At 37.8% G+C, this 27,601-nt stretch overlaps 1 protein-coding gene across 1 annotated transcript in view; it reads right to left on the bottom strand.

Moving 5' to 3' along the window:
• The window catches only part of FAM171B (family with sequence similarity 171 member B), a 71,862-nt gene that overhangs the window by 10,807 nt on the left and 33,454 nt on the right, over positions 1-27,601 (bottom strand). Inside the window, exons 2-6 of the mRNA XM_003907708.3 lie at positions 14,398-14,631; positions 11,340-11,432; positions 7,684-7,842; positions 3,744-3,914; positions 978-1,094 (exon numbers count right to left, since the gene is read on the bottom strand). Coding sequence (XP_003907757.1) covers positions 978-1,094; positions 3,744-3,914; positions 7,684-7,842; positions 11,340-11,432; positions 14,398-14,631 — 774 coding nt within the window. The remainder of the gene's footprint in view (positions 1-977; positions 1,095-3,743; positions 3,915-7,683; positions 7,843-11,339; positions 11,433-14,397; positions 14,632-27,601) is intronic.

Genomic DNA, 27,601 nt, shown 5'->3' with positions numbered 1-27,601 from the left:
GGAAATAAAATTCTCATTCTTCCTAGAATATGAACAGATCTTCCCTAGGGGACAATTCATGGTTTTGCTCCCCAGCCTCCATCTTCCTTCTGTTCAAAATGTCAGACCAATTTTCATTTAGTACGGGGGTGTCCAATCTTTTAGCTGCCTTGGGCCACACATAAAATACATTAATGATAGCTCATGAGCTCAAAAAAAAAAAAAATCACAAAAAAACTCAATGTTTTTAGGAAGTTTACAAATTTGTATTGGGTCTCATTCAAAGCTGTCCTAGGTTGCATACAGCCTGTGGGCTGGGGGTTGAACAAGCTTGATTTAATACATCATCAGTCTTTTCTTGAATGATGGTGTCTGCAGACTTCCAAGAGCCCTTCCTCTCCTCCTCAATCCCCACCAAGTAACATGTGTGCTCATGACCCAAAAGTGGGCCAATGGGATGATCATTCTTCAGCCCTAGAATGACCAGGAATAGTATAAGGAAAATACTGGAAAGGGCTGGAAAGGGTTGGAGCCAGCCACCACACAGCAGCAACCTGGCAAAGGTTGTCAAGCAGGCTGCTAACTAGGCCATCTGGCACGGCAAGGAGTCCTGCCTTTCAGCATGTGGTTCTTCAGCCTTCCCTGGGTTCCTGTGAACTCCCTACATCCTTCTAATATAGCATATTTTTAAATTACTCAAAGTATTTTTCTGTTGCTTGCAACCAAAAGCTCTGATTTGGACAGAATTTATTCATAAAAAAAAAAAGTAGACTAAGAAAATACTTGATTTGAACAAACTTCACTCTTCACAGATTCATCAGATATAACTATAAGAGACCTTATACACATGAAAAAAAAAATGCTGAGATCAAGTTCCTATCCCATTGTCATACAGCTTGTAAGTGGCAGTGCTTAGAATAAAACTGAGGTCTGTTGCTATCAATTCCAGCAAGACTATTTGGATTATATGTTTTAATTACTTTCATTTTTTACAATACCTCTAGTTCCTGGAAGTGGAGCTGCTATCCAGTAGCCCAAATGTGGTGCATCATATGTCCAGATTAAATGACTGTTATGTTCCTTGACCATTCCCCGACCATGATTTACCCAAGCACCTAAAAAGGAAGGTATGTAAAAAATACCAGTTAGTTACAGTTATATATCTTAAGAACTGATGGTCATGCATAGAATACGTTATGGGACTTTTTCAAAGATTATGAAAACTGTGGCACTATATTATCATAGGCTAATATCACATCATATTATAATATGGTATATACTGTAATAGAATAATTTGGATGATTTGTCATGACCAAAAAACACTGTAAATAAACTAAGGATGGCCAGGTGCAGTGGCTCAAGCCGGTAATCCCAGAACTTTGGGAGGCCAAGGCATGTGGATCACAAGATCAGGTGTTCAAGACCAGTCTGGCCAACATGGTGAAACCCCGTCTCCATTAAAAACACAAAAATTATCAATTACGACACCTATTATTGTAATAGGTACTGAAATAAACTCACCTTAGAATCAGACCTTCAAATAACTGGATCACAAAGCCTTAATCACGGAATTCGTGAAAAACTCATCTATTAATTTGGTGAGTTTTAAAATTAAAAAGTACTAAATTTTCACATTTCTTGATATTAATACATGTTTTTGGCATACAAATTAAGAATTGTCATTCCAAAAAAATTGTCATTTTATATTAAAACAAAATAGTTATTTAAAAAAAACACAAAAATTAGCCAGGCGTGGTGGTGCATGCCTGTAATCCCACATACTCAGGAGGCTGAGGCAGGAGAATCGCTTGAGCCTGGGAGGTGGAGGCTGCAGTGAGCTGAGAGTGTGCTACTGCACTCCAGCCTGGGTGACAGAGCAAGACTCTGTCTCAAAAAAAGAAAATAATAATAATAAAATAAACTAAGGACACAGACATACTTAGAAAAATCATGACTCTCCAGATTCTATTTAAACTGTGCATATTAAGATACCTTGTATCACCTGTTCTGATATTCTAATTAAATATACTATTTTATGGCCTTAATTTTTTACTAAGTATTGTTTTCGTCTAGTACTGTTGGTATTGTTCTTATAGAACTAGATCTTCTAAACTTTCAATAAATGTTACCTCATCCAGTAAAATTTGCTGTCAAAAGAAAAAAGAATTCAGTAAAACCTATACCTCTTATGAAGTTTTATTTATAAATAGCATAACAAAGCTATTTGAGTTTGGTGTATATTTGTATTATGGTTTATTGATTTATTATAGGGAATTATCTACAACATGTAAAAAAGTATTTTAATAAGGTAGAGAAACTTGAAAATGATGAGAATAATTTAATCTATTGCTTTTAAACAGTCCACAAGTGTTACATCAGTGATAAATCAATTCAAAAAATGTTGCCACTGAAAAGTACATTAGAGATAAATGCCTTGGCCAGAAAGAACAATCAGCAACCAGGACTCAAACAGCAGATATTCTTTTTTTAAGTGCCTTAACACAGCTTCCTCATTCAACAAATCAGGAAACTGAGGCCCAAATAAGTTAAATGACTTATTCCAAATAGTCCTCCTGGTAAACAGACTAGACTCCAAATCTTAGAGTTTTTAATCTAATGATTTCAGTAGCATACTATCATGGTTATATAGTTTCCACTCTTTCTTTAAAACATAGATACATTACTGCTTATATTCTATAGTGAAAACATATGTGTTTTGGGGGTCTTATTACCCACATGAAATCCCATTTCAAGTCTCCTTTGAGGATCTATTGTGCCCTATTCTCCGTCAACATGATCCAGTATAGGGTTCCACCCCAGCTTCAACACGTGACTTGAAGTCTAAATAAATCTGTGCATTCAATTTGCAGGTCACAAAGACAGGTTCTAAGATGGGCATGCAAACTCCACTCTACAACTACAGTGAGTCCAAGGGCTTCTGCTATACATAGCTCCTAAGAAAATCTCTGCACTGGCCTTCAACCTGGCAAAGTATAACATTAGAGCACCTACAGCCTTCTTGTCACTCTGAAGGGAAATCCTATCCTAGAAAGGTGCTAATACAGAGCAAACAGATGGGAGTCGGGGAGGAGAGAAACCAAGCCCAAGCCCTGTGAAACTAACTAGACTGTACATGACTCACCCAAGGAAGTCCTACTTCTAAACTTTTCAGCTGTGGGCTGATCATTTTCCTTTTTCTTTTCTTTCTTTTTTTGGTAACTTATACTCCTACCTTATTTACATGGGAACCCATGAACAAAACAAAGGGAAGCTGAGGATGAAAATATACATATATTTCCAGCTGCTATTTAGGAGGCAAAACCCAGAGAACAAAACTAGTATCTAAGGGGTTTCTTTGGAAAAACAATTACTCTTTCTATCTCTTAATAACATAATGGTTTTTTTTTTCATGAAACTAGCATACATTTCCCAATTGCCTTAAACCATGCTCTTAGATAGGTATTATGAGCTTATCAAAACAAAAGCAAACTTCTAAGAACAGAGATAATTTTAAAAAATTATTTCTACCTCAGAATGGTGGTGCTACAAAAAGGTAATGGAATGAATAAATAATGCTATTTTTTGACATGTGTATTCCCATCATTTCCCCAATAGTTGTATTATATTAAAGTGAGGTCAATTTTGGTCACTAACAAATACATTTGTGATGTTACTGAAAAACTAGAGCTGTATCAAGTTCTAAGATAAAACAGTTAGCTAGTCAATTGACAAATATTCAGAATATTTTAAGCTAGCTCACATACCTGTGTTCATATCAAATGTCCAAGCAGGTATGCGATCCCCTGCACTTACATCATTCAGACGTAGAAGAGGAAGAGAAATCTGAATAGAGCCATTGACTTTTAGTTCTTTTCCTCCAGAATATATTTTCACACATATTGCAGCAAGAGGGGTCAATTCAATGTTTTCAAAACCTATAAAAGAGGACAGTTTATTAAAATCATATATAAATAGAAGTGGTAGTTACCTAATTATTATGGGTCTAAAATAAGTAGTTCCTCTATTTCACCAAGGGTTATCTATTTTAATATCAAATAGATACTGAATACACATTAAGGATTTTTAAAATGTAATTTTAAAATATTGTGTAAATATAGGCTATGCAATGTAACATAAATCAATATGAACCTAAGTTATCTAAGTCATCTGATATAAGGGCACTAGAATCCAATTCAATATTTTTATAAATCTAAAAAGCAACAACCAAAAAAACCCCATCTCATACAGAACCACACTCAAATAAAGGCTCCATCATACACCATCAATGCAGATGTGGATCTGAAATATCTGGCCTTCTCTTTTCCAAGACCATCTGTTTCAAGGAGTGCTAGAACCCACAGATCCAGCTGCACTTCTTACATAAAAAGCATTCAGATTAAAAGTATAATTTTTAATGGATAGGTTTAGGCAATTAAACATGAAACAAAATCACTGTAATATTACTTGATAAAAATTATGTCTTAATATACTTGATTATTCATACAATTGAAAGAATATAAACTTAGATTTTAAAACTAATACTAGACTTCCAAGCTTGAAAAGTAGGAGAAAGGGAGATAACAGAATTGGTTATATTGTTTTGCCTAAGGTTTTAAAGATTTAATTATACAATTTATAGTAAGGCTTCTTAAATATCAGGAACTATCTACAGATGTCTGTTACACTCTGGGCAGAGAGAGGGAGCAGAAAGTGCCTTTCTTTTGCTTTTGAAATATTAGCAATGCCAAACAAAGTTATAATATATACCAGAATATTTATGAAGAATAAAATTATAGATTTTTAAATTACAGTATTTCTACAAATAGATGGTGAAAGTATACTTTTTATCTATTTGCTTTTGGTCTACACTTTTGAATCTTTGGCTTCAAAACTAGAATTTTGTTCATTCATTTAACAAATATTTACAGAGTCCCTACCAGCACCATGCACTCATATGGGCCCCAAAGACACAGTAAATACATAATTTCTGATATTGTCTGCAATACTTTTTTCATAATTCCTATCAAATATCCTTTTTCCCCCCATGTATTTACTCCTCATCAGTTTTTTCCCCCATCCAAATGTAAGTGCATGATAATCTAGAAAAGGAACATAATTAGGTGGTCAAAAAAGGCCTCCTGTCTGAGGAGGGCACATCTGGGCTGCAGCCAAATGGGAAGGACCTCCAAGAACTTTCCAGGCAGAATAAACAAGTCCAAAGCCTCCAAATTAGAAGTGATCTTGGCAGGTGCAGGAAAGAAAGGTGGCCACAGGGCTAGAGGGCAGCACAGGAGACAGGCAAGAGTGGAGGGCCTTGGCAGCCACAGAAAGAGTACTCATTATCATGACTACTTATCTGGAATGGCTTCAACCATCAGACAGGGCAAGTAGCGGCTTATTGAAAATTTTCAATTAAATATAAGAATTAACTGTAGTAAATTACCTGAAGGACTAATATTAAATAAGCAAAGTAGTGCCATATATATTTTATAGGCTGGTATTGCTAGTAAGTCATCCACTGCAAGCACAAATCAAATGTTGTATAAATTGTTAAGTAACTACATCAAACTATTCAGTAAAACCAGTTGGCTGGCTTTCTGAAGTACCTGCTTCAACCCCACCCTTCAGCTCTGTGCAGTCAGTGGCTTTACAAACTGTTGACACCGACACACCAGCATTTGAGATAAAGCCAACTCGGAGGAGAAAAGAATGGTGCAAGGGGAAAAAGACTGATAAAAAGAATGAGAAGGAGAACAAAACTTTTATGAAAGAACATTTGTATCCTCACTGAACTCTAGAACTGTGTAATCTTCATAGAGTGACCACTAGCTGCATGTGGCTATTTAAATTAAGTTCCTCAGTGCACTGGTCATGTTTCAAGAGCACAACAGCCACATGTTGGACAGAGAAGAGTATTTCCATTTGGCAGCACTGCTCTAGAACTTTTTAAATGATAGCAGCATTCTCAGGATAATCCAAACTTTTAATGAATAGTCTCAAAAGCAGGTAATACAGTGTTGGGGGACAGAGTTCATTGTGACCCTTTTCCACTGGACCTAATGAGTCTTGGCCATGAACACACTTCAGAGCCATGAGCTTCATTTGTGATAGTGTGTACAGATACCATTCTAGTAAATGTTTTTATTTACAGCATGCTGTAGGTTACATCTGGAAAATCTTGGCAGATGTCTTAGTTTGGCTTCCTCAAGAAGCAGACCCTGAGACAATAATTTGAGTGCAAATAGTTTATTTTGTAGGTAAGCCCAGGAAGCACCTATCACTAAGAGAAGCATAATTCAGAAGGAAGGAAGGGAGCCAACACAGGATATGTTAACAAGCAGGTTATCACTGTGGTAACTCCAGCTCAGTTCCACTGGGGACATACACTGGCTCAGAGTTGTCCTAGCCACACCAGCTCTTATGTGTCATTGGTTGACAGCTTGCCCCATGTGACGGTCAAGTGTGCTTCCTGGAACCAAGGAATGCCCTCAGGCAGTCACAGATGTGTGCAGTAGGAAAAGCAGGTTTGTAACAGAAGAATGAGTGTCATCTGGCTGGGGCACTGATAGCATCAACTACAGCAAGCAAAACAAAACAAAACAAAACTATCTAACCAAAATACTTATTTCCTGTTATCACTCATTGCTGGCTGTTCCTCAAATGAAACAAAATATCTGGAAAAAAAGATGAAACTATCAGAATTATAGACTGTTTGAGGTTATTTTAAACAGTGGATTTTCAGTTAGGTTACAATGAGTGGTAAAAATGGTAGAACAGGCCTGTAATCCCAGCACGTTGGGAGGCTGAGGTGGGTGGATTGTTGAGCAGAGGAGTTAAAGACCAGCTGAGGCAACATGGCGAAACTCCATCTCTACAAAAAATAAAAAAATTGGCTGGGTGTGGTGGTGCACGCCTGTAGTCCTAGCTACTTGGGAGGCTTAGGTAGGAAGATCACTTGAACCTGGGTGGTTAAGGCTGCAGTGAACCAAAATCACGCCACTGCACTCCAGCTTGGGAAACAGAGCAAGACCCTATCTCAAAAGAAAAAAATGGCGGAACAAGTATGGATATACAGAGGGAAATGATGTTTTTAAGGGGTTTATTTATGAATGTATTTTTAAATGTAAAATTCCATTGTTCCCCTAACTTTTATATTATGACAGCCTTATAGAAATATGAGTGCTGTTGACTCTGAAATACATGTATTTTCAGTATTTATATTTTATACAGAGAATAGCAAATATTTACAATAGCTTACTCCAATCTATAAACTTTTTTATATCTCAATTATTGACACTTCTCATCAGTTGGTTAAAAATGAATAGGTAGAATTATGAAAAAAATACAAACTGAATTTAATTTTTAAATGTATTAAATTTTCAAAGCTATACAATAATCATAACTATTTTCTGTACCTTACCTGCTTTGGATCAAATAAAATTTAATAAATTTAGAAGAAATCAAAATTTCCATGCATTTGAAATAATGTATGCAGAGTTTTTCTTTCATTGAATAATATATATTTCATTGGATAAAGGGAATTTTTATTATATACATTTTAATAACTAGATTTATGTCTCAAGTGATGTGTATTATCCATAGCTTAAATATTGAATATTTAATAGCTATCTAAATAGCTAAATATTTGATGAAAGATTTGTATACTAATGTTTCTTATAACTGTATTATGCAAAAAGATAATACCTGGTTTATTGAGAGTAATTCCAGTTGTATGCAGAAAATTGTCCACTTTCAAAAACTGTTGTAGAACTGTAAGATAGCCGGTAACGTTGCTTATATGATGGTTGTCAGGAAGTTTAATTAAGGCTTTTGAAAACTGAACACTTGGTTGAGATTTGGCATCTGGAATAAAGGAAACCTTATTAACAAAGAGATAAAGGCATGTTGACCATAGCAGCATTGGTCAGGATGTTTTACTTTAAAAGAAGCAATTATAATTATTGCTAAATATCATTAGCATCTTCTCATGTAATTATTTTAAATGCAGAACTAAGAAATTTTCCTTTCTTTAGATGACACAACACACCTTTGTAACTGATTGATTCTGCTGCCCATAATTTCCTCACCCTTTTCTTTCCACTCTGGGGAACCCCACACTGACCATTTTTAGCCCATGTGTTTCATTTGGGGTCTCATTTCTGTAACAGTAGCGGAGTTGACGGTGCATGCCAGAATGGGCTGAAACCAATTAAAAGCATCTCATTCTCTTGGCCACAGTGATTTGTTCAATGATGGGCCCTGTCCCAAGCACAGTTAATGAGATGTAATGTGTGTTTTGCTTGGACTGGATTTTATGTGAGCAGGTATACATCCAGGAGTTGTAACAGCCATCTTGCAATAAAAAATGAAAGCTTGTTTAAAAATCGAGGCAGCATTCAAAGAGTGGAGAGTTGAGAAACTGAGAACCAGTTTTCAGTTATTTCTACTGAAGTCCTGATCGAGCCATGTCTAAAGTTTGTCCTATTCCTACACTTACCATCTATAAGAGAAATAAATAAATGCTTCTTTTGGGCTTAAGCTAGATTAAACTGGGTTTTCAGTAACTTGCAACAGAAAAGTGTCTCTGATGATATTCAGCCACATACTTAAGTGGGTAAGCTTCTCTATCAGTTAACTAACCACGCATTAAAAGTCTTTCAAATGCCAGGTACTCAATTTATAAATATCTCAGTAACTGAATTTTTCCTAAGTATAAATATCTCAGTATCTTCTAACATTATTTATCAAGTGAGAATTCAGTGACAATATTGATATTTCTGTAATCAACAGATTTTGAATTTAATAATTCAAAGATCAACTCTTACACCTGAAAATTATCAGAAACATCAGCTTTTGCTTTGAACTTTAGTAAGGTCACCGATGAAGACAGAAGTAATCAATTAAATTATTAGAATAGAAAAGACATCAGTTTTTAAAGAGCTGCATGACAATAAATGATAAATGAAACAATGTAAGACTTCTCAGTTTGTAGTTTTTGTGTGTGTGAAGCTAGAAAAAGTAATACCTGGAAAATAGTTAAGAAAAGTAACATAATTATATGCTTTTGTTTGGTTGTTGAGGATACAATCTAAAGCCTTCTGATCACTCACAGGTACTACCTACGACTTGCTCTTTTAATATGTGGCTTAATTATTTTGAAGACCACATTTCTTAACAACTGAATACATGCACACTAAGCAAAATGTCTAGCTGAGCTTCTGTCAGGTTTTTACATTCCTAAATGTTCTAATTTCTCCTTTGGCCATAAATACATAAACACACAGGCTTAATTTCCACTGTACAAACCTAATGAAACATTTTATGGAAGTTTAGCAGTAAGGATATGTATTTTTCACAGAAAGATTTAACATCACTATGAAACATTCATACTTTCCTGCCTGGCCTTATGAATGGGTCACCTTTTAGGAAAATGAGACAGTAAAAGGAAGGGATTTGAGAATTCAAGAGGACTCACAGTGTTCTCACAGAAACCTGCCAAGGCATGGCCAGTACTTTCCAGACAAATGAGTGCTTACCATTGCTTGGCACAGTGGCAAAGGATTGGTACGGGACATGGTCACACAGATCCATTTCACGCATTCCAGCAGAAACTATGATTTTTAATGGGGTTTGAAGATGCCAGTAAGGGGTAGGGATGCATCAAAGCAAACACTGAAGAGGAACTGTGAAGAAGCTAATTTCATTAACGCCCCAACAGCATTAAACATAGCCTCTCTGTATACTTGTGGTTCTTATTTACTTTCCATTCTTTCACACAAGGCTCCACATCTACCATTCTGCCATACACAGCAAAAGTCACTAGCTCAAAATTCTGGCAAGGCCAGGCATGGCAGCTCCCAGCACTTTGGGAGGCTAAGATGGGCGGATCACTTGAGGTCAGGAGTTTGAGACCAGCCTGGCCAACATGGTGAAACCCCATCTCTATGAAAACCATAAAAATTAGCCAGGCGTGGTGGTACATGCCTGTGGTGTCAGCTACTTGGGAGGCTGAGGTGGAAGGATCACTTGAGTCCAGGAGGTGGAGGTTGCAGCAAGTCAAGATTGCACCACTATACTCCAGCCTGGGTGACAGAGCCAGCTGTCTCAAAAACAAACAACCAACCAAAAGCTGGCCAGGCACAGTGGCTCATGACTGTAATCCTAGCATTTTGGGAGGCTGAGTCGAGTGGTTTACCAGAGGACAGGAGTTCAAGACCATCCTGACCAACATGGAGAAACCCCGTCTCTACTAAAAATACAAAATTAGCTGGGTGTGGTAGCACATGCCTGTAATACCAACTACTTGGGAAGCTGAGGCAAGAGAATCACTTGAACCTGGGAGGCAGAGGTTATGGTGAGCCGAGATCACGTCATTGTACTCAAGCCTGGGCAACTCAAGCGAAACTCCATCCCAAAGGAAAAAAAAAATCTGGCAAATGTCTTGGTATTTCATAAGTAAGAGATTCTACAGCCTCACTCAGTAAATTGCTTCAAGATTCAGCAAGCCCTAGTTTATTTTCTTCCCAAATAATAAATTTTCTGGTTTCATACTTTAGGAATAGATAAGACAGCATCTAAATACGAAAAGAACTTTCACAGAGAGTTCTTTTTACCATGATGCTCTTACTGGACTCTACCTTGAGGGCTTTCTCACTGTATCAGTCATTCCTATTACACTTTAGACCTAAACATAAATTTACCAATACAAAACAAACAGGTAAATTGTTGTCATTTATAGAGGTTTCCTAAAATATGCAATCAAAGAGTCACAGAATTCTGAGGTTTCTACGGGTTGCGGGGAGTTAGGATGAAATGATCATCTTCATGGCTAGTAAAGCAAAATTGGAGGACACAGTTTGAATCAGTACCCAAAATATGATTTCTGCATTCTTCCCCTTGGGATACACAAGTGAGGCAAATCACATCTACAGAGCAGATACTTTACTACCAAGTCTTAGGCACCTCCCACGAAAGCGACAAATTTAATGCGGGAGGCAGGAAGGAGGCAATCTGCAAATTAGCCCCAAAGGCCTGAGCAGTATGTCCTGCCCTTTCCTCAATTCCTCCCACCATGGAAGCCCCAGTAAGAAATGTGACTTGGAAAGAAGAACAGAAGTTCTCTACAATGTGCCTATTTGAGGTCCTAAAATAGTAATGGAAAAAATGATTCCTGTTACACAAAAAAGCCACACCATTCATTTGACAGTAAAATAAGTATCAATTCAGATCAACTTATAGTCAGTACCAATCATACTGAACAATTTAGATTTTCTCAAGTTATAATTCACACTGATTCTTGGTGAAGAAGTGCAGCTATACAACAATAACTTTAAGTGTTTACTTAGAAGTATGGTACTTACCAGCTAATTTTCCAGTAATTAAAACAGTGTCTTCAAATAGCCATATATTTGCTTGACTTTGCGGGAACAGTGAGAGTGTAACTGATGAATATACTGTGAAATATAGCACAGTTAGAATATTGTACTTAACGTGAGGGGGAAAAACTAGGACAAATATAGTTTCGTAACAGCAAGTCTCAAAAAGTGTGTGTGTCGCGGGGAACAACTGCTTGATGGGAAGAGCAATTCAAAACAAAGGAAGAATGAATATAAAATATGATGGAGGAAAAAGGTCACAATAAAGTAAGAAGAAAACATTGGTTAACACTATTTATTTTACTAATCTGTTCCATGTGATAGTAGTAGTCTATACAAAGGTGATGAATGATGTTCTGTAACCCCAGATATAAATGATCAAGTTAAATGCTTGAATAACCCCCGATATATTTTCTCTAATTGTTACTTGTTATTAATATTAAAAAAATTTTTTTTGGCTCCATGATTCAAGCTTCTCTAGACTAAAACTATATCCACTTTTCATTTTACCTTCTCACATAAGAGCACAGTGCTCTTCTGCACACGGTGTGGTTTGCCAAAACGATCCTGAGCTGGCAGAGAAGGAAACAATTTAACGCACAAAATGATTCAAAGTCAACCTTTAGTAGTAATGCAGGATGGAGGTAAACCTGCCTACAAGTGTAGGCAGCTGAACTACCTGTTGGGATGAGTTAAGTGCAGATTACCTGAAAGATATTATTTCAAGATTGGAGCAAGAAGCTGGCACAAAAGACCATTTTACAAGCAAGATCAAATCAAACTTATCAATCCTTCAAAAGAAAAATCAGTTTTGAGGAGTTCCCAAAGCACAAGTTCTCGTTTGATATCTTTCCTCTATGCTGTGTATTTAAAATAGAAATAGGATGGCATCCTCAAATCTCTTAAGAGAAAACACAGTTGCATGGAAATACTTTTATTATTTTGAGATATTTCAAAGAATTTAAAGAAAATATGGAGAAAAGTAAAATACAAAAAGTATACAATGATGTATGGAGGTAAAATGAAATATACTTTTCTCCTTCCATAGGAAAAGAGAACTACCAAATAAAAATGTAATTTCAATTTCAGAATATATTAACATTTAGACTGATTAATGGATTAAATTGGAGAGGTGGGAGGGTCACAGTTTGAACGTCAAGGTGATTTTAAGTAAGACATTAACCCATATTTGGATACTTTCTCAGTCACACGTCTATTAAACATGAAGAGAATCTGAACCTCAAACACATTCAGATTTCTTTTCCCATGAAAATTGTTTCCTATTATAAACGGGATGTAATACCTACTGTGAAAAACTTGAGGAACACAGAAAATAAGATGAAAGTGATGATCATTGCAATACCACCACAGGAACAATCATTAATAATATTTTATTATAGCTCTTTGTTGGGTATTCCTGTGATTTTTTAAAATAGTGAATTATGATATTGTACACAGAATACTGTTACCCTGTCTTTTTCATTTAATAACGTATTTCTCTCAAAACGTACTTTTCGTAACATTTTTAACACACATATTTCATTTATTAAGGTATCAAGATTTACTTATTTACTGCCTTAATCCCATAGATTTAGAATGTTTCCATTTCACTATTACAAAAATATTGCATCAACTTCCTGGTGCATGAATGTCTGTCCACTGTATTTAATATTTTAACATGCGTTTATTTGTGCAGATTCATAAAGTGGAATACTGGGTCAAAGTTTATGAAGATTTTGAAGACTTTGACACAAACATTTCAAAAATTTTTACCGAGGTAATTTTGCCAGTTTGTACTTCTACCGAGAATGTTTGAGAATGCTGATCCTATCTTGTTTGACAATATTAAAGATAATCATTTAACAACTTTTTTAAGGTAAAAAAAATCTAAGAAGTGTGTATTTCTTTGGTGTACTGATCTTAGATTATTAAAGCATGTTGTCATATTTACTAACCATTTGTATTTCCTGTTTTGAAAATTGATAGGCCATGATTTTGTCCATTTACCTTATTTAGTCAGGGTCTTGGCATTTTCATATTGATTTGTATGAATTCTTTACATATTAAGGACATTATGCCTTATTGTTCCAAATATATTTCCAACCTTAGTTGCTTTTTATGTTTATGACATACAGGAGTTTATTAAAATAATATGTTCATATATAGCTTATGGCACCTTTTATTGATTTTAAATTTAAACAGACCATCCTAACTGAAAGGTCAGATAGTTTATTTTCTTATTTAATATAATTATTTTACACATTTGATCGATCTAAGCAATATATTTTCACATATGGATTCAATTAATTTATTCCAAATAGTTAACCAAAATATATCTATCATTTAATGACTATCCAACCTTTTCTCAATGATTTCTAATGGCATCTTATCATAGATAACATTTTTATAAATACTGTGTCCAATTTGCACCATAATACAACTTATAGCACAATATCACTCACTGTTAATTTTGTAGATATATAATATTTTAGTTGTCTGTAATGGCAAATCGCCCCTAGGAGATGTAGTTTTACAAGATTCCCATGTATCTTTGCACATTTATTCTTTAAAGATTATTTTTGCCAATTTTAAAAAATGAATTAAATCTATAATATGTTAGGGAGGTTTCAGATAGTTTACCTGTTGGGACATAACACCCTGAACTAAAACAGGCCCAAGAGAACTTGTTTGCCCATTCTACTATGTGAGGACACCGAAGATATCATCTATAAACAAAAAAGCCCTCACCAGACACAGAATCTGCTGGCACCTTGATCTTAGACTTCCCAGACACCAGAACTACAAGAAATAAATTCCTCTTCTTTACAAGCTACCCAGCTTAGAGTATTTCATTATAGCAGCCTGAAAAGACCAAGACAATGTTTTCTTCAAAGTGGCACTCCCTTCTAACCTCTTTATACTGACTTAAGCTTTCTCATTTTCAGCTTACCAGAACAAGATATTCCCCAAACAGAGAAAAAAATTCATTTATATTTAGCAAAAACAAAACAAAACAAAACAAAAATAGTGTTTAAGTGCTTACTTGGCATTCTTCTGGTTTTCCAAGGCAGAGGGGTCAACACGTAGCCATCTTTGTAAGCAATAATAGTTAAACTAAGTCCTAATTTGTAGGGTACTTTTATCAGGACTGCTCCATTGCTTTTTGTTACTGTGGAATTTGTCTTCGTGTAGTTTACAAACACTTCTACAACTGCTTGGCTCAGGTACTGACGACTGATGATGTCATTCACCTGAACTTTCAGCATAAATACAGACACTGGAAAGAAAAAGGTAGAAATTGCAGCGTGTTGTATCCTATAATGCATATGTCAGTCTTTAAGTGTCATTCAACATATCTAAATAACAGTACAAAACTGTTGTTAAACTTAGGAACTACACATAAATACATATAATAATGAAGAATTCATTATTCTTCCTAAAATGAAATAAATTTTAATACAGTAAAGTGCTCTATAACAACATTTCAGTCAATGATGGACCACATATATAATCTTCCAGAAGATTATGATGGAGCTAAAAACTTCCCATTGCCTAGTGACATCATAGCCATCATAGTGTTGCAGTGCAATGCATTACTCACGTGTTAGTGGTGATGCTGGTGTAAACAAACCTGTGCTGCCAGTTGTATGAAAGTATAGCATATATAATTAGGTACAGCATATAAAACTTGATAATCGATGACTACATTACTGGTTTATGAATTTACTATATTGTTTAATCATTATTTTACAACGCAGTCCTTCTACACACAAAAATAAAAGTTAATTGTAAAAAAGACTCAGGAGGTATTCCAAAAAAATAAAGGCATCGTTATCTTAGGAGATGACAGTTCCATGCATGCTGCTGCCCCTGAAGACCTTCCAGTGGGACAAGATGTGGAGGTGGAAGACAATAATATTGATGATCCTGCCCTGTGTAAGCCTGGGCTAATGTTTATATTTGTGTCTTAGTTTTTAACAAAAAAAGCTTAAAAAGTAAAAAGTAAAAAATTTTAAAAATAGAAAAAAATCTTATCAAATAAGGATAGAAAAAACATTTGTACATCTGTACAATGTGCTTCTTTTAAGCTAAGTGTTATTACAAAAGAATCAAAAAGTTTAAATTTTTTTGTTTATGAAGTTATAGTAAGCTAAGGTTAACTTATTGAAGAAAAATATGTTTTTCTAAATTTAATATAGCCTAAGCATACCACTGTGGAGTGTTTGCATAGTTTACAGTAGTATACGGTAATATCCTAGGGCTTCACATTCACACTCACTCATAGCAACTTCCAGTCCTGCAAGCTCCATCATGGTAAGTGCCCTTTACAAGTATACTATTTTTTAAAAAAATCTTTTGTATGGTCTTTTTGTTGTGCCTTTTCTATGCTAAGTTTAGATGCACTGACACTTAACATTGTGTTATAATTGCCTGCAGTATTCAGTAGAGTAACATGCTGTACAGGCTTATAGCTTAGGAGCAATAGGCTATACCATATAACCTAGGTGTGCAGTAGGCTATACCATCTAGGTTTGTATAAGTACATTATGATGTTCACAAAACAAAATCACCTAACAACGCATTTCTCATAGTATATTGCCATTGTTAAGTTATACATGGCTGTATTTGTTATTAAGGCACAATATTACTCCATTTTTTTCCTATCAATTAAAAAAGGAGAAGAAAGGACAGCAGTTAATAATGGGAAGATTGAGGTTCTCTCTTAAGGAAAATACATTTTTATTGTGTTTCACTAACTCTAATGCTATCAATAGCAACAAGAGACAGACAAATTCCTAGACAGTCAGAAATGGGTCCCCTTTCAGTGCCAACCTTCAAGCCAAAGAAAGCCTGAAACCGGAAAATTGAACTGCCAGTTCTGGAAAGTGTCCACGACCAGAGTGAGAACTACTATCTTTGTCTTACCCTCTCTCTCTTGATTGGTTCCTTTTGGATGATGGCTTTTCACCAACTGAACGGTGCTTTTTCCAAGATGACCCAGGGACTAGCATGTACTTCCCCATTCTAAGCCCACAAAAACTCCAGACTCAGACTCACAGATGGCTACCCTGCTTTCAGGGTCCCCTCTTCACTGACAGCTTTCCTTTTGTTGCTCAATACAATTCTTCTCTGCCCTACTTATTCTCCAGTGTCTGTGTACTTTATTCTTCTTGGGCATGGGACAAGAACCCAGAACTCACCAGACTGTGGGCAGCAGAAACAAACAAGCTGTAACCTTGACGTCTGCCCAATGGGCTGTGGATAGTGGGAATAAAGTAGCTGTAACATGCTCCCGCTCACCAAGCTATGGAAGTGGAGAGCTGCAACATTTCTGGAAGCTCAGACCTTGGGAACCCCCAAGCCACAGTTGTAACATCCTTTGGGGCCCCATGATCACTGGCATCTCTGAATTCATGGCATCTCATGTTCCCCTAGTCTAGACACCAGCACCCAACACAGAAGCCACTTGTGGCATGCCCAGTCCAGCCACAGGCTGAGTGTGGAGCCAGTGCAGGATCTGAGCAGGCGTGAGCTGAGCACAGCCTGCTGGGCTGAGCAACATGCAGACAGAGTCAGCTGCAGAGATTTCTGGTTGTCAAAGCAGCACCGTAGGAATCTTGTAACACTATCAAGTTATATAGATTTAACACATTCCAAATGTAGTCAAAGTTCTCAGAATAAAATGCCACTACTGCATGGCTAGCTCTTTTATTTATTTCCGCTGTCTGGAAAGCAGAAGATGTTTTTCAGTGCCAAATATACAAAATATCAAAAATCCTTCTCCAAAATATCAAAAAGCATTATCCATTAGGTATATAATAAAACAAGGCTGAGCATGATGGCTCATGCCTGTAATCCCCGCATTTTAGGAGGCTGAGGCAGGAGGATTGCTTGAGGCCACGAGTTCGAGACCAGTCTAGGCAACATAGTGAGATGCTATCTCTACAAAAAAATCAAAATTAGCTGGGTGTACTGGCATGTGCCAGCTACTTGGGAGGGTGAGATGGGAGGATCATTTAGCCAGGAGGTCAAGGCGGCAGTGAGCCATGATCTCACCACTGCACTGCAGCCTGGGCAACACAGCATGACCCCATATCCTAAAAAAAGAGAAAGAAAAGAAACCAACATATCTTAAGGAAAATGAAAACTAAAGTCTGTTTTTTACTTAAACCTCTGGTCTTACTCCTTAAGTACAGATCTTGATAACGTCTGCCCAAGAAAGTTTGTACCACCATGAAAGTGCTTTTGTAAGCATGTATCACATCTCTGTGAAAGATGCTTTCTCTTCCCTGTAAAATGGGTTCTGGAGTCAGTCACTATCCACCTCTGCCATTCCCTAGACATGTGACGTTGGGTAAGTTAGCTCCCAAAATCCACTTGCTCATATGTAAAATCAGGAAAATAGCTACTTTGAGATAATAAAATGAAATAATGTGTCCAGTACAAAGCTTGTGTATCACTTAATGTGATTGGTAATAAAAATTATTATTCCACGATTAGAGAGCACTTCACAAACATTAGAGTACACTGATAAGAAATACAAAGATTATGCTGCAATGCATTTGCATAAACCTATTTTTACTCAAAATTTGTATCAAGAACAGCACATCAGATAAAAAATTCTAGTCAATGTTGACGGAGCCTCAATATTGCTATCAAAATAGTTATACCTTGTCCGTTCTTTGTTAAACTGGACCTTAAATTGCTTCTGGATCATAACGACATTTCAAATACAAATATAACTTTTGCAATAATCACCCAGTCCTAGGGAAGGTTCAATCCACCAAACTAAAAAACAAACAAACAAACAAAAAGCTCTGATCCCTTCCAGAGTCTAAAAGGTTAAATGTTATCCAAACACTATTCTCTCTCTCTCTCTCTCTCTCTCTCTCTCACACACACACACACACACAGATATAAACATATTTCGGTATATGTTTATGAAATATATTATGAAAATTTTAATCATAATAAGAACTAAAATGTGCTGGGGGTAATGAGCCATGCATTGTGTTAGTTTCTAAGTACATTATTCTACTTACTCTTCAAAAAAACCTCATTGAAGAGATATTGTTGTTTTATTTTATACATATTGGTAACTGAGAGTTGCAAGTTTGAAAATGAACCATGGCTAACCCTCAGTAAATGGAGGAAACAGGACATAAACTCAGGACACTTCTCATCAAAGCTTATCTTGTAAACCATTGCCCTACATCTGCCTGGTTACTCTCTTAAAAGCAATTATCATCTCAGTTTAGAGTGTGGAGACGGGAAGAATTGATTGAGAATAGCAAAGAGAAGATTATATCAAGTCATACCTTAAAATGAGGTCCATTAGTCTGTCTGAAACAATTTCCTGAACAACAATCTCATATATATTCAAATATAAATATGAGGAAGAGATTCCAAGGTGATATAGAGATAAGTTTATCCACACATCTGCTTTGCATTATTAATAATAATAGAAAACCTTGTGAGGGGTCAAATTACTTTGAGTAGTCATTAGTATCATTACTTTTAAGAGATAAATTGAAGAACATTCAGTAATAAAAGACCAAATAAGCTTTGGGTCTTAAGCTGTTCCTCAAACTATTTTTCCATTGTATCATAAATTCAGCCCATTAATAGTATTTTGTTATAAAACAAATATGTTTGTAACAACTTAAAATCAAAAAATGAAGGTAAAGAATAAATATATGTGCCTCAGATTACCTTTATAAAAATTATAACAGACAATTATAACAGTTGGGGAGATCTGATCTAACCAAACCCTTACTCTTGCCTGTAGCCTTCAAGCTACCTTAATTATTCCTGGGCTAAGGCGGGCTAGCACTGTGAGACATTTAGTTTATAGTTTAAATAATAATCGCCCTTACTCAAAAATGTAACTGCCTTTGTAAAGCTAGTGAGATAATCGGGTTAGGAGGATGTGAGGAGCCTGAATTCTAAGGTGTAGAATGCCAGCCATTCTTCTGGAGGTCACAAGGTATGCAACTTCCCCAATTACTCCTGCAAATAACATCACTATTGTAGAACCTAAGGACTGGCCATTTGAGATATCTTTTCAGGTTTTTTAATGTCTGAATTGATGGCTCCACCACTCCTGTGGCAGCATCCAGAAGCAACTCAGCTCAAGAGGACAGCTTTGACTCCCTATGATTTCATCTCTGACCCAACCAATCAGCAGAAAGCACCCACTGCCTAGCCACTGCCACCCCGCCCCCTGCTTCCCCCAAACTGATAGCAGTGACAGCCCATGTGGAGCAGCCACTGTGAGGATGCCAGCTGCAGCAGGGGAGGCACAGCTAGGGCTGCACAATCCACAGGGCCAGAGGGAGCCCTGCCCCTACCGAGTTGGTGGGGCAGGAGCCCACACTCCTGGGCACAGCTGCAGCTGCAGACCCTAGCATCTCTCTGCTCTCAGGGTCCCAGGAAGCTCCCTTCCCTCACAGGCTTGAAAGTGTCTGCTTCCACTGTCTGGCTTCTCCCTGCTCCCAGTGCCAGCTCTGGGGCAAAGCAAAGTTGTGGCCAAGCACAGGCACTTTTGCAACCCAGCTGAATGTGCACACACTTGGGGCAGCACTGATAGGCCAGCCCCCTGCCACCTAGGCCTCCTCCAGACTTTGGGCACTGAAGGCTACAGGAGGGAAACAGCAGAGGCTGAGGGTGGCTCCACGCGGGATTGTGGGTACCCCTCAGCACAAACAACCTGTACACCATGGACAACATGATTGATGGTGGCAGGAGTCAGGTTCCTGGGCAGGAATGGGTGGGTCCGTGGTGAAGCCCCACCTTCAGGCCAGGGATGGTCTGAAGCATGGAGGCCAGGCTGCCAGTTCCACAGACCAGAATGAGAACTTACGGTGCATTTCCCGGCCCACTCATGGACCAATCAGCATATACTTCCTCCACTCTGAAGCCCATAAAAACCCTGGACTCAGCCAGACTCAGGCAGAGGACAGGATGATGTGCCTGCGGATAGGAGCTACTCACTCTGGATCGTCTCTGACTTGAGGGCCACAGAGATGTTAGGGTGACCTGCTTATGGATAGGAGCTACCCACTCCAGGTATCCTCTCTCTGCTGAGGGCTGCACAATCATTAAGATGACCTAACTGAAGACAGAAGCTACCCACTCCAGGTCTCCCCTCCACTGAGAGCTGTATTCATCGGGATAACCTGCCTGTGGATAAGAGCTACCTACTCGCTCTGGGTCTCCTCTCTGCTGAGGGTTACAGACATTGGGACAACCTGCCTCTGGATAGGAGCTACCCACTCTGGGTCTCCTCTCTGCTGAGGGCTGTCCTCATCGAGATGTCCTGCCTGTGGAAAGGAGCTACCCACATCAGGGTATCATTTATACCTATACTGATAACACCTATACTGATAACACCCATACTGATAACACCCATCCTACAGTCTCCTGAGAGCTGTACTTTTGCTCAATAAAGCACCTCTTCACCTTGCTCACCCTCCAGTTGTCTGTGCACTTCATTTTTCCTGGATGTGGGATAAGAACTCAGGCCCCACTGAATAGTTGGGACTGAAAGAGCTGTAACACATACAGGGTTGACATATGCCCCTCCACTCACCACATTGCAGGTAACAAGAAGGAAAGAGAATAGCTGCGGTCCTTCAGGAAGCCCAGACCTAGGAGCTCCCTGAGTCAAGTCTGAGACACCCTCTTTGAGGCTCTGTGGTTCCTGTAGTCTCCAAGCTTCCAGATGCCACTGCGTTCCCTGGTGCCTGTAGTGGAAGCCATTTGAGGTACACCTGGTCCAGCCACAGCCTTGCAGGGAGCCAGCACCCATGCCAGCACCTGGAGCTGCCTGCCCTGTCACAGTTGGTATGTCTGACTGTGTGCAGTGGCTGTTCACTCACTCACGCACCCCTCACTGCTCTGTGCCTGGCTCACCCTTGGCAGGCATGAGATCCAGGCTAGTAGTGTGAGCTGAGTGCAGCCTGCTGGGCCAAGTGGGAAGGATGAGCCCAGTGGGTCTGAGCAAAACTTGGGCAAAGAAACCACCAGCCACAAAGGTTTGTGGCTGGCAAAATGATACCCCAAGGATCCTGTGACAAAACAACCTTTGGAAAACCTCCAAATTCTTCGGGGAGACTGATTTGAGTAATAAATAAACCGGTCTTCTGTTCAGCTGGCTCTGTGTGAACTAAACTCTTTCTTTATTGCAATTCCCCTGCCTTGATAAATCGGCTGTATCTGGGAAGTAGGCAAGAAGAACCCATTGGTCAGTTATATCCCAAGTCTTATATGTACAGACCGCAAAAATCTCAATATACCTTTGTAAAATACATAACATCAAATCCATTTTATTCATTTTAAAAAATGAAGATTCAGATAGGTCATGGAAATTGACCAAAGTCTCACAGATGGTAAGAGGCCATGCCAGTCTTCAAATACACCCACTGTTACAGTCGGTAGTCAGACATGAGCAAGGCAGGAGAGGACCCACCCTCACCAGGAATGCCAGGCAAACATCAGGAAATGGTCATGCAGTTGTTAAATTGTCTCTCCATAATAATAATTGGTCACAGCCAGCACCAGGGAAGGGCAGTCTCCCAGTAGATAGAAAATCTAAAACTGGTGATCAGTAGCTTCCTGATGAGATCTCAGGAGTTGGGTGAGTGGGCCCAAGCAGGTGCACTAAGAGGTAAAATAGCAGAGTTTAACTGAAATATGACCTTCCTCTAGGAACACTTGACTGGTGAGGGAAAATGCCTCAAGTGAGCATGTGTACAAGTTCAGTAAACACACTGCACGTGTAGCCACTCCCAAGTGCTAGCAGGCCACTGCACATGCAGGCAGCCCACTCCGCAGGAAGAATCAGAGAAGTAAAGCAACCCTGGAGGCTGCCAATATGTAAGACCCCAAGTCAAAAGTCAAACCGTGCACTTGAATCTCAAGTTGCCTGCTTGACCCTCTTCCAGGTGCACTTTACTTTTGTTCTTGCTCTAAAACCTTTTAATAAACTTTCATGCCTGCTCTAAAACCTCCCTTGGTCTCTCTCTGCCTTACACCCCTCGGTTGAATTCTTTCTTCTGAGAAGGCAAGAACTGAGGTGGCTGCAGACCCATATGGATTCACCACTGCCAACACCACGAAGGACTCCAAAGCCATCTTTGAACTATGGAACAGTGGGGCTTGGGGTGACACTACTAAATTAACTCAAGTATATATGATTGCAATCATCATTGAGAATTTAAATTCTTATTTAACATCAATTAAAAAGAAAAAGCATCCCCTGGCCATATACACACATACTCATGCCAAACCATGTCCTCAAACTCAAATGGAAAATATAACACTTGGGTTTAAAAAAAAAAAAAAAAAAAGGTTATAATAGTAAGATATATCAGTGGCTCCCAACCTTTTTGGCACCAGGCTCTGGTTTCAGAGAAGACAATTTTTCCATGGACCAGGTTAGGGGGATAGTTTCAGGATAATTCAAATGTATTACATTTATTGTGTACTTTATTATTACATTGTAATATATGATGAAATAATTATACAACTCCCCTCAGTGGGAGCCTTGAGCTTGTTTTCTTGTATCTAGATGGTCCCACCTCGAGGTGATGGGAGAGAGTGACAGATCATCAGGAATTAGATTTTCATAAGGAGCATGCAACCTAGATCCCTCACATGCTCAGTTCAAAATAGGGTTCATGCTCCTATGAGAAAGTAATGCTGCCACTGATCTGACAAGAGGCGGAGCCCAGGCGGTAATGTGAGTGATGGGGAGTGGCAGTAAACACAGATGAAGCTTCACTGACTCACCCGCTGCTCACTTTCTGCTGTGAGGCCCAGTTCCTGATAGGTCTCAGTATCTTTATCTGTCCGTGTCCAAGGGGTTTCAGACCCCGGATATATATGACATGATGGGCTTCTAAACCAAATGTACTTGGATAGGTACTTGGATAGTATTAAAACACTGTATGTGTAGAGAAAAAGTAGCTGCTGCTCAATTTGAAATAATTCCCCCAGCCACCCAGTCCCTAATCCTTCAGTCAAAATTTACTGAGCCACCAGCATAAAGCACCCAACTAGTATAGGCCAGACAGATTCTACCTGGACCTCAAAATATGAATACAGTTACAGAGATGCTAATGGTTGCTGGAACTGAATTACCTTGGAAAGTCTATGAGGCCTTACCATTGTGCTTTCTAGTGCTTCCCTAGTCCCTCTCCTTCCAGAAGCTGGGTTGTGCAGCCCTTCCAGCTGATCTGTGAACTACATAATAATCTTTCCTAGAAAGTCCTTTCATTTCTTGTAGCCAGAGTTTGTTTCTGTTGCTTGCTCCTTAAGTAAGCACATTAAATATGTACAACTGTAAATAAAGGATAATATTTACCAGGCCACTATTTTATAGACATAGATACCTGTTATAGAATGTGAAGGAATTAAGGATACTGTTGAGTACCAAAAGCATGATAAACCATATGAGAGACAAACTGAACATAACTAACTCATAAGGGAATTAGGACTCTCTATTCAAATTCAATAAGAGATCTTGTTCAAACCAAATGTACCTACAGTGGCTCCTTCAGCATATTCAATAGGGAATTTTTGTTAATTCATTTGTTTAAAAGATCAATTTCAGAGAGTCTGAGAGCCTTTGGATTTACAGACAAATCCCAATGTGTGGTAGGATCTTAAGTTAAATTCGCAAAAGAAAAAAAACTGCATATTCCATCTGTTTCATCCTTGTAAAAGTACAGTTGCCAAATTAAGACACACTAAAACCCTCCTGACATTCTGAAGCTGGATTTGATTTATAAAATGTTTTCTAAAACGTGTTCTAATCCAGAATGGATGATTTTATTTTTTCACATGCAATAATGTTAATATAAATCTGATGAGAAAATATCATATTTAGAAAAAAACAGATTTGCAAAGGTCAAGTCTTGATGATCCAAATCACAATCCCCTCTCTGATGAGATCGCCTATATCTATATCTTAAAGTGCTTAGTGGACTCAGTGCATAATACAGGCCTGACCAACGGGGTCCTCTCTAGCTCAAAATGGAAACAACCGACTTGCAGTTGTTTCCTCCTTAATCCCACTTAGTTAGAGCTGACATCATAAATTACAGGTTTTATACATACATACATGTTTAGTTGTGTGACACACACACATATCCAGCCCAGTGCTGGAAACTTTACACATATTGTCCAATTTCATCCTAACACACACCTGTAAGACATTTCCCAACTTTAAAGCAAGGAAATTGCGGTGGTTCACGCCTGTAATCCCAGCACCCTGGGAGGCCGAGGCAGGTGGATCACGAGGTCAAGAGATTGAGACCATCCTGGCCAACATGGTGAAACTCTATCTCTATTAAAAATACAAAAATTAGCTAGGTGTGGTGGCACGTGCCTATAGTCCCAGTTACTCAGGAGACTGAGACAGGAGAATTGCTTGAACCCGGGAGGCAGAGGTTGCAGTGAACTGAGATCGCGCCACTGCACTCCAGCCTGGCTACAGAGAGAGATTCTGTCTCAAAACAAACAAACAAACAAACAAGCAAACAAAAAACCGAAAAGCTGCACAGCTCATAAGGTTATAGCCAGGATTCACAGGCAAGTCCCTCTGACTCCAAGTCCCACGTTCCACATTAACTCTTACTGAAAAGCATTAGGGATTTGGTTTTCATCATATTTACTAACTTATTTTCTCACAACCAATGCTCAGAAGGAAATTATCACTGACTGACTCTCTGAGACTCTTTTCCCCATCCTCAGACTTGGTTTGTCTCTCACCTCAGCACAAGCCACAACAAAAGCAGCATTTAAAAACAAACGAACAACAACAAAAAACCCTCAGCTGAAAGCCTGGTCAAAGTAATTAATGAGGCATGAACAACTCTTTTTTACTTCAAGTAAAAGGAAAAGTTACAAAGAATTAGCTGCTTATGACTTCTGATAACAGGATGCTTCTGATTTCTATGATGTCAACAGCTTGATCAAGCAAGCAGCATAGTCAGCCAGAAGCAATATATATCCCTAGTAATCTTCTACCAGTTCTCTCCTCCAAAAAAATAAAAATAAATAAATAAAATACTTTGGCATTTAGACAGGGCAGAGTCCATGAATAAATATATGATTTTCAGCTGGAGGTGCTTTTGTCTACCTACTCTTCTCCAGTGTAATTGTTTAGCTTTCAATGAGTATATTTATTTTCTCTGTCACTTAATTATAATCATTATGTCTCGCCCACATAATCATCTTTTCCACATATCACTATTTGTTTTAAAATGGTTCAATATTAAATGGTTCAACTGCACCCTTAGAAAACATAATCTAAATGTTGAGAGAAACAAGTAAAAATAAAATACATATCAGTGAGCTAGGTCCTGAGGTTGCTGGAGAAGATTTAACTATTTAGCAGATGGTTTCAAGCATCATTACGTAGTGAGAATCACTAAAATTCAAATAATAATAAATAGGTATAAAGGAATATTCTAGAAAAAAATATTAGAACCAATATATTACGGTCTTCCTATAGAATACAAATAGGTAACTAAAAGTCCAAAAGGGCTTAAAAAATACTGCTAACTATATATATTTGGGTGACGTTTACATCTTTATGTAGGTGGGCTGAAAATACCACAATTCCACTTCTTTTCAAGAGACTCTGACATCATCCTATTATGTTGTCACCATTATGTAGGTTACAACTATACACATGGAGAAGCTACCTCATTTTCAGATTTATCCAGTACAAAAACTCACCTACTTCATTTCCATTATGTTTCAAAAGCAAGTATCTATAATAATTTCATTTCATATGCTACAACTTTATCTCCTATAGGAATACATTGCTAAAATAAAAAGATTTTATAAACTGACTATAGGTCAAATTTTTAAAACAATATTTTAATGAGATAAATTCAAAAAACTTTATTGAGGTTTATGTATCCTGAGAACTAGGAAAAATGGAGAACACAAAAATATAGTGGAATAAAATGGTTGGAAACAATAGAAATGTTCATTTACATGAATTCATTCAACAAATGTTTACTGATTACCTATTTTTGCTCAGATATGCACAAGATGGGGACTGGGGATACAGAAAGCAATAGAAAACAGACTTTCCTTGATGTATAATTCTGAGGGGAAACAACATGTGAGGAAAAACACAGAATTTCTGATATTACAATAAAGGAGGTAGAAAAGGAGTACTGAAACAGACAAAAGAACTTCCTGTAGTATCAAACACAATCTTCTAGAAATTATGTAGAAATTAATTTAGAATATGTATAAAAATTCCTGTATCAAAAAATAATGACACTAATATCTACTTTGATATCAGTTTACACTATCTTTTTTTTTTTAACAGGAAGAATGTCAACATTTTGAGTCCAGATCATCTGAGGACTTGCCCATGAATTCTCACCTATTTTTCATGATCTGACTTTTTGATCTACTTCTGTGGAGATGCTGTGGTAGGGACCCAAAAGATACCAGGTTTCTGCTTACCTCCCAAATCAGGCTTCTTGGGGTCATTCAGAGGCCTAGTTTGCTCTCTACCCACCATTTTCACACAAAATATTCAGCTACCAAGAACTCTTAGTTTTGAGGTAGGTATACAAATACCTGAAGAAATCTGGTTCCAAATTTAATTTAATTCCAAATTTAAATGTCTAGGTATTTAAATCATTAGTAGAAACATAACCATCATGGTTTCACTAAACATAATATCAATTGTTTTCTAACTCTTTAGGCAAGCATTCAAAATTCTCTGAGATCTGACCACCACCTCCCTTTCTAGTCTTTTTTCCCCACTCATCATACTCATATCAGATATGGGCAAATTACAGCCTGCCTGCCAACTCTGACCCACTCTGATTTTGTAAATAAAGTTTTACTGGAACACAGTCATGCTATTTCATTTGTACATTACCTGTGGCTACACTTGCTACGATGGCAAAGTTTGCTACAATGCTATTTGGCACTCTACAGAAAAAGTTTGCAGAACCCGGTACTATACTGTCTCATAAACAGTCATTGGTCACTAACCAAGACAACCCACTTTCCCGCTACAGTGTAATTATTCATCTCTTTCTTCCATCTGAAATACCCTTTTAAAAATCTCTACCTGTTAAAATCCTAACCTATCCTTCAAAGTATGGTCAAATGTCCCCTTTTCAAATAAATGTCCCCTCAGCCCAACCAGATGGGATCTCCTCTTCTGTACTGACCAGATTAATGACACATGATATATTCTGGCA

The sequence above is a fragment of the Papio anubis genome, chromosome 10, assembly GCF_008728515.1.
Source record: "Papio anubis isolate 15944 chromosome 10, Panubis1.0, whole genome shotgun sequence".
Classification (NCBI taxonomy): domain Eukaryota; kingdom Metazoa; phylum Chordata; class Mammalia; order Primates; family Cercopithecidae; genus Papio; species Papio anubis.
Note: the sequence above shows the minus strand (reverse complement) of the source record. Positions and strands in the feature narration are given on the sequence as shown.